This window comes from Aegilops tauschii, chromosome 2 (assembly GCF_002575655.3).
Source record: "Aegilops tauschii subsp. strangulata cultivar AL8/78 chromosome 2, Aet v6.0, whole genome shotgun sequence".
In the NCBI taxonomy this organism is placed as follows: Eukaryota; Viridiplantae; Streptophyta; class Magnoliopsida; order Poales; family Poaceae; genus Aegilops; species Aegilops tauschii.
In genome coordinates, this window is record NC_053036.3 from 70,389,980 (window position 1) to 70,398,358 (window position 8,379).

The 8,379-nt window shown below is 43.9% G+C and overlaps 2 protein-coding genes across 2 annotated transcripts; one reads left to right on the forward strand and one right to left on the reverse strand.

Annotated features, from left to right (window-relative positions):
• Positions 1 to 842: 842 nt before the first annotated feature.
• Positions 843 to 1,559, forward strand: LOC109782651 (flowering-promoting factor 1-like protein 5). Its single transcript, XM_020341275.4, has one exon. It carries the CDS (start codon positions 961 to 963, stop codon positions 1,264 to 1,266), a length of 306 nt encoding a protein of 101 aa, XP_020196864.1. The 5' UTR covers positions 843 to 960; the 3' UTR covers positions 1,267 to 1,559.
• A 3,021-nt stretch (positions 1,560 to 4,580) lies between these two features.
• Positions 4,581 to 5,256, reverse strand: LOC109782650 (flowering-promoting factor 1-like protein 5). Its single transcript, XM_020341274.4, has one exon. The coding sequence runs from the start codon at positions 5,118 to 5,120 to the stop codon at positions 4,854 to 4,856; it is 267 nt and encodes an 88-aa protein (XP_020196863.1). The 5' UTR covers positions 5,121 to 5,256; the 3' UTR covers positions 4,581 to 4,853.
• Positions 5,257 to 8,379: the final 3,123 nt, after the last annotated feature.

Genomic DNA, 8,379 nt, shown 5'->3' on the forward strand with positions numbered 1-8,379 from the left:
CGGTGCGCGAAGCAGCAGGAGTCCAGTGGGACCCACGGTCCACCACCGAACTTGTCGTCTACTCGATTCGGTCCAGGGCTAGGTAAGCGTGTGATATGGAGCTATGCAGGGCACTTCTTTGGGCTCTATGGCTAATTCGGAACAACTTAACGATTGAAGGAATTTTCCCGTTGCATCCGGCTAATGTTATCTACAAATGCAACTTGTTTTTACAGCAATGGAGTCTGATGGGGAGGCGCAAAGATGCTGAGCTGATGAAGCACGCCCAAAAACGACTTCAGCAAGTGTACGTGTTGGCTTGGGAGTCTGCGGCTACTACCTAGTTAGAGTGGCCTCTTTTGTTTTCGCGAGCCTGCGTGCTCTGTTAACGGCCAATGGGCCTGTATCTGCCCGCGGCCTTTTCCGGCTTAGAACCCTTTGACTTTCGATGTATGCTCGGCCCGAGGGCTTTCGAGACTGTAACTCTGTAAGTTTTGATTGGTCTGTTACTCTGCCTTATTGTGGGATTTATTAATTTAAAGTCGGAGGCATCTAGCGTCTTTGTTCTAAAAAAATATTAGTAGCTCGAGACTTCGAGGGTGCCGGCCCACTTGCCCCAGCAGATTAATGCCTGCCTCGAAAGTACTACAATGTACCGAGCCTGAAGAACAAATGTACGTTGTTGTCGAATAGGTGAAACATACGTATACACATAACCGAAAAGAATTACACGAATATATACGAAACACACGTCCCTGTCGATCTATGCGAGCGCATCTTCTTACTGCACTCTAGAACAGGCAGTGATTGCCAGATGACTTACGTGTCACACCGGCTTCCATGCGCCTATATAAGCACATCACCCGCACACCATCAGCAGCATCGGATAACCAGCCTGCAGCAAGCAGTACAACACTAGCAAAGATCGACCTATCGAGCAAAGGTAGCTAGCTTCTAAGGAGACTAGGAGGTAGAAGAAAGATGGCGGCGGGGGGCGTGTGGGTGTTCAAGAACGGGGTGATGGAGCTGGAGCAGGAGGCGACGAGCAGGAAGTCGCTGGTGTACGTGCCGGGGAACGAGACGATGAGGTCGCTGGAGGCGCTGGAGCGGCGGCTGGGGTCGCTGGGGTGGGAGCGCTACTACGAGGACCGCGCCATCGTGCAGCTCCACAAGCGCGGCGGCGTCGACCTCATCTCCCTTCCCCGGGACTTCTCCCGGCTCCGCTCCACCCACATGTATGACGTCGTCGTCAAGAACCGCGAGCACTTCAAGGTCGTCGACCTCTAGATATGCATCTGCGCGCCTAAGCTTCCCCAACTCAATTAGGTATTTATCCATACATACATACTGCTACCTCAGCCTATAAAAAGTCTTATATTTTGAGATGGAGGTAGTACAAATAAACATAAACGCGGTGTGTGATGATGTATTTGTGTGATGTAACTGTGTACACGTACTTCCGGTTCGTGGAGATATTATATGTATATACTATGTGTTGTCTATATATATGGTTGCAAAAAGTATGATGTATCCAGCTTCCTTTTCTGTGGAATAAAATGAATGAAGGAATATTAAGGCTGTGTGTGTGTGCGTTGCTTGCGAGGTCGATCGATCATCTTATGTGCAGCGGGCGTAGTGCAGGGGTATCGATCGATCGATCTGGTTGTGTTTGCTACTGTGGCTACAAGTCACTGTACGTGGCCAGCCTGCATGCATACGTGCATGCACTTGTGTATATCTGGACTTATCGCTGCCCTATAAAGGTCTTGGGCGTCTAGACTCTAGAGGTAAACGAACAGCACCATGCCACTCCTTATCTGCCATAGATTCTCTATAGAGGCAGAAAAAGCTCAAGTTAAGCCTGCCAATTAGATGCAGTGTGACGTTGCCAACTGAAATAATCTTCTCCGTAGAGCTAGGGCTGGGATGGCCCTAAGGAATTTGTGTGGGTGCGTTTGTGCGCTTCTGACGAGAGCATTTCTCATCTTTTTCTTGCCTTGTTGTTGAAAAAAATTTCTTCGAGATGTGGTGGTGGGCTGTTCCTTTGCAATCAGAAGTATGATGCGCCAGGCTAGGGGGTACGTCCAGTCCAGAATGTTATGAGAGATGAGCCCATAAAGTGTGAGTCGGAGATGTGATATTCTTGATGGTCAGTGAGCCACGAGTGTCGATGTCTTAAAAAACCTTGCGTTTCGGGTATTCTAGATCTTTCAAAGAATGGTTAGCAACACAGTCGCTAAGTAGTGCCGTCAAGAAGGAGGAATTGGGTGAGTAGAGGATGATGTGGTTGCTCCACTCACTCATGATCACAGTGTTGACAGACGCTATTGGAAGCGATGTGCTTGTGAAGCATGTTGGTTTTCCAGCTGATCGTATCCTAGTGTGGCAACCAATCAAATATCTTGACCTTTTTTTTTCCCGAGAAACCGGCAGGAGCTCTGTCTATTCATATTAAGAAGTATAATTGGCCAGTTTATAAGGAAACCCAGCGGAAAACCGAGCAAAGGCATGTACAACACGGCAACACTACCTAGCTCAACTAGGTTTGCAGCGCCACTGAACTATACATGAACGTCGACAAGGAGCAAAATAGCCATCAAAACCACGATGCCATAAAGAGAGGCCAAAACCGAAGGGGAGCAGGTATGGGCATTTTGAGCTCCATAGAGGACAATAAGCCACATCATCCCAAAACTTTGCAACTCGCGAGTCGGCCACAATCGAAGATATCGACCCAACATGCAATACCTATGCCATCTCGTGCGCCACCTGAGAGGCAACTCTCCAAACACGGCGCCTCCAAGGAGGGGACAATGCAGAAGACGGCGCCGTCGTCTACCTCTATATTTAATGCCTATGTAATGTCTATTATCAAGTTTCCCAAATGGGTTATTCAAGCTATTACTACTTCACAGAGGGCACATTTCATTTGGGGGAATTTGGGGAATATCCATAAACATCACCTGGCAACTTGGGGGCTTGTTCCCCGGAAAAATGATTTTGGGGGATTAGGGGTTCCCAATTTAAGAGAATTCAACATGTCTCTGTAGCATCTTGGGCCAAAAGTTATTTTGTTGGGGGTACAAAAACCGGTTGATTGTGAATCATAAATGCAACACTTGTAAACCTATGGTCAAAAGAATGGTGGGTCTCCTTTCTGGAAATGAGTGACTTGCTGGTGTTCGACCTTTTTATAAATGAGTGCTGGGGATGGTACAGAATTTAGTTTCGGGCATGATACTTGGGCTGGGGAAGTGGGGATTGTTCCTTGAAAACTCAGTTTTGGGATATGTATGATGTTTTTCAACAACCAAATTGCTCTCCTCGTCAAGTTTAGGATGGTCAAGTGCTCAAACTTTCTTTTATAATATGTGGGAAGCCTAGTTTCTTGGGAAAATGGAATGAACCTTTGGACATTCTATCATCTTTTATTCTCAGTTCCATAGTTGATCGACCTGTTTGGAAATATGCATCTGGGATCTACTCCACTTTTTTTTTGACTAATTTTCGAGGAGTCTCTATTCCTTTTTGGGAGAAGTTTTGAAAAATTACAGTCCCTCCAAGGTTTCTAGTTTTTGGCTGGTTAGCCTTTAACAACAAAATCTTGACTAGAGATAATCTAGCGAAAAGACAACATGGATGACTTAATTTGTCTCTTTTGTGGTGAACTGGAATCAATGCATCACTTGTTCTCCGTTTGCATTGTTGCAAAAGAACTTTGAAAGTGTATCACAGAAATCTTTAAGTTCGTTCTTGTTGAAATATATTGCCCGTCTCTCTTCATAAGTTCAAACTTTTGGATGAGTTGGCTGAAGCATAAATTTAAAATGGTATCCGAGCCAAGAGGTCTCACGTTCTAGACCCTACCAACGCAATATTAAAAAAAGCGTGCAACATCGATCCCACGTCTAAAGACTAAATAAGCCTAGACGTGAGGGGGAGTCATGAAATATATTGCTTGTCTTTCTCCATTAGTTCAGACTTTTGGATGAGTTGGCTGGAGCATGAATTCAATAGATTTGCCTCATGAGTCATGATATGACTGAAATATCTACTTTGTGGCACAAAAATAATTAGTCTGGAGTTAATATGGCTTGCATTGCTACCTTGTGGAGCTTGAGGACAATGCGTAACGATGTTCGTTTTCCGGCCTTGGTTTCGAAAGATGTCAGGGCATTCATGCGAAGAGTAAGCGTGATGCTTCATTAATTGAGAATCATGTGCGCCAATTTCCAGTCAATGTTGACGATGGAGTGCTTGCTGCACCTAGATCATCGAAGAGGAGAGCTGCTGAGAATTGTGTGGAGCTAATCAGCTCTGTGGGCGAGGTGAATGAGCAGTGGGGAACCTTCCTGAGATCTCATTCAATTCCAGCTGATCGTTGGCCGATGATTTGTAATAAGCTAGACCTGCTGTTTTCCGTGCTCTTTGTCCATCTGACGGTCTGTTTTCCTTCTATTTGTTGTGGTAGAAGTAGACCATTGCTTGTTCTTTTCCTGGCCCAGCTACTCTGGCCTAGCCCAAGCACTATGAACAACTATAGTGTGTTTTTGTTTGCCTCGTTGAATAAAATGGGGCGGGGAAACCCCTTTCGATCAAAATATTAATTTCGGCGGGGTCCAAGTTTTGGAATCAGAGATTGTAAACCCCGGTACTCACATACGTATATTTTGCACCGTTACGTGCACACATGTTACATGTTCCGCCAAAGATACGTACATACATACTTCGTCACACACAGACAGTACAACACTTGCATAACCTCACACGCTCGCGCACTTATTTGTATATGACCTCTATACATATATTCGTGGCGCGGAGCCACGAATTTATTCGACTAGAATAGGAAGAATATTACCGACCAAGATGGCTAACTAGAGGTCGACGACCTTGAAGTGGTCGCGGTTCTTGACGACGACGTCATACATATGGGTGGAGCGGAGCCTGGAGAAGTCCCGGGGAACGGAGATGAGGTCGACGCCGCCGCGCTTGTGGAGCTGCACGATGGCGCGGTCCTCGTAGTAGCGCTCCCACCCCAGCGACCCCAGCCGCTGCTCCAGCGCCTCCAGCGACCGCATCGTCTCGTTCGCCGGCACGTACACCAGCGCCTTCCGGCTCGTCGCCTCCTGCTCCAGCTCCATCACCCCGTTCTTGAACACCCACACTCCCCCCGCCGCCTTCTTTCTTCTTCTTCCTACTCTTCCTAACTAGCTAGCTACCTTTGATCGATCGACCTTGCTAGTGTTGTGTTGCACTACTTGCTGCAGGTTGGTTGGGCTATAATCTGATGCGTTTATATAGGCGGATGGGGAGCACTGAGAGGATGCGGTGAAAAGCGATGCATAGACCGATAGGGACTTGTTTCTAATGTATTGGTGTAATTCCTTCATGTTTCGATATTCGACGACAGCAACGTACATTGGTTCTTCCTGCTCGGTACACCGTGTGTACTTACTTCCAATGCTCCAAGGCAATCAATCTGCTCGAGATGTGCGTGATTAGTATTATTCTCCTCAACTATTCTTAGATTACACGTAACTAACCGAGGGCTTCCTCCGTCCGGCTTTACTAGTCTCACTCGAATCTTGAGCTTAAAGTGAGCTAGAACTTTGAATAACAAAATCTTAGTTATAAGCCAACAACGAAGTCTATTACTTGTACTAACTCAGCAACAAGTAATATGGATTCTAGGGAGTCTTAGATTCATATTTTTTGATTTTTTTATTAGATTCATATTTGAAAGAAGATTCTAATAAGATGTTTGTTTTGATCCAATTATGTTGTTGAGACAACTGAAAATTGCACTTACTTGTTCGGGAAACATTTATCTTTGATTTGTGAAATCCTTAGGTTTAGACATACTGCCACCATTCCATAATATAAGGTGTATCAATTTTCGTTCAAGTCAACCATTGAATGTTTGACCAAGATTATAAAATAAAATATCAACATCTGCAATACCTAATAGATAAAATATGAAACTACTTTTCATGTTGGATCAAATAATATAAATTTGGTATTATGGATATTGATACATTTTTCTAAGAACTTGATCAAATTAACATGCATACATTTGACATTTTCAAAAAAAAACAAATACACCTTATATAAAGGAATGGAGGGAGTATGTTTCATGATTGTTTGAGTCATATCGTGGAGATTTCCCCAAATAATGCTAATAATATATAGCTAGGATTTTCAGAAGAAGATGTCATTTGTTTGATGAGAAATAAAAGGGAATATCAATAATTCACGTGGTTGAAGCTGAAGCAACTACTTTCGAAGTAACATAAAAGTTACCTTTTTCTCCACAACAAGATGCTTAGTTTCTTGTTGGGCTTCTTCTAGAAATTTTCCATTAAGTAATTTATATGAATCGTTGGTCTTCCTTTCATGGGCATAGTATATATTCTATACCATTCCTAAAATACAGAACTCTAAACATGATTTAAGCACAATTGCTATGCCGAGTACTATTTTAACTCGAAGGAGGGAAGCTTCCGGATGGGTTTCTCTATTAAGTCGGCACCGGATAAAGAGTGGTAAACAAAAGGAGTGGCAGAGCAAAGCAGAGAAGAGAGAAGAGAAGGGGGGAGACAAATATAGAGGGAAAAAAGAGTGTCGACTCCCTGTAGCAGGATCGAAGGAATATCATAAAGTATAATTGGCTGAATTTTGTTTTAGGAATATTTTATCAATTCATTTGCACCCCTGGCAAACGTCGAAATGGCCTCCAACACTATTCTAGAAATGAAATGAAAAACTATAATAGTAGATGAATTAGAAAACTCAACTATTCTTTGTGATTTGGTACCGCTTGTACTAACTGAAATCTTTTCTAGAAATTCCCAAACGAACAATTTCTATGAAATCTTTCATTATGTGCGTACCTGTTTGTGCATTAACTCATAATTCATTAGTCAAATTTTAGGTTAAAGTTAGGTTCAAAATCCGAGAAGGACTTAAAGGCACAGCAGGAGAAAATTCATTTCATGCTTATATAATCCCCAAATTGTTTGTACCCAGCTCATGGTCTATAATTGGTAAAATTAAGTAGTCCATTCTTCCTAGGAAAATAGATGAAGTCGTAAAGATACTATATTCGTACTTCTCTACACTTTGACCACTGATACATACAGAGAAGATATTCATGCTACTTAGGCGAATATAGTGACAATATTTTTCTTTCCGTTGTATGATGAGCCAGATAAAAATGAGTGAATGTCACAGAACCACAACTATTTGGACACAGGTTTCTCAAAAACTCAACTTTTGATAACACGGGCTGGGCCCCGGGTATACCCCACCCAAAGCTATTGGTTAATGCCATTTATTAGAGAAGGCAGATTTTAGCATGGTCCCTCTTACCTTTCATTTTCACATGAAAGGTAAGAGTACATAATAGATCTGAGTCATTGATTTGATTAACTAGTAGTCTGATTAATTTTTACCTTTTTACCTCTCATGTGATCAGAGAATTAGATGTGTAGGGATCACATGGCAGTGCTTATGTGGTGAGTAGACCGTGCTAACATGGAGTAAGACCTGAATCGGTGCAACCGTGCAAGACCAAACCCTCTAGCACTTCAAAACCAAAGCTCAGACAAGGCAGACATAGATTGCCGTGGAACAAATTCAAACACTTTGGATCTACATTTCAAGATTCCGTTAGCGACAATGCAACAGAAACACAAGTGGTGTCTCATTTCCAGTTCACCGCAAAACAGACAAGTTAAATCATCAACGTAGTGCCTCATAAGAAGATCATCTCTAGTACTCAAAGGTAGCCAAAGGAAAACGAGGAATTTGGAAGGGACTGGGATTTTTCAAAACTTCTCTCAGAAGGGAGAAGAGAAACTCCCCCAAAATCAATCAACTTGTAATGCGATCGAACAGAATATAGCCACTTGACTTACATAGGGCCATAGGGGAAACAAAAGGACTATGACACCATATAAATATCTGAATGAACCCTGTCGAACTCAAACGCCGGTCAGCTCATGCGCGTACGTACGAGAATGCCACACATTCCTCAAGCAGGCGTACGCAATCTCAGCAGCCGTACGTTAGCCCACTCAAAAGATCTGCACCGGCGGGGACCGCCGTTGCCGTTGCACGAACAATAGCGAAGTAAGGGCATCTCCAATGTTGATCCGTAAATTGGCTCCGGCAGCCCAGTCCACGAACACTGATGCCAGAGACCGCCATCCAATGCTATCTGCATACATTTCGGTCTCCATGGACACTGATGCCGAAGGTGCAGTCTTCGACGAGGAAGAGTAGGACATGGGAGACGGACTGACGCACTTGAGACACGATGCCCTGCCTTCAACCATGCCCTACTCATTCTCGGAGGAGTCTGCGACCTGTCTGTTGCCGGCACCGGTGGATGTGGGGGGT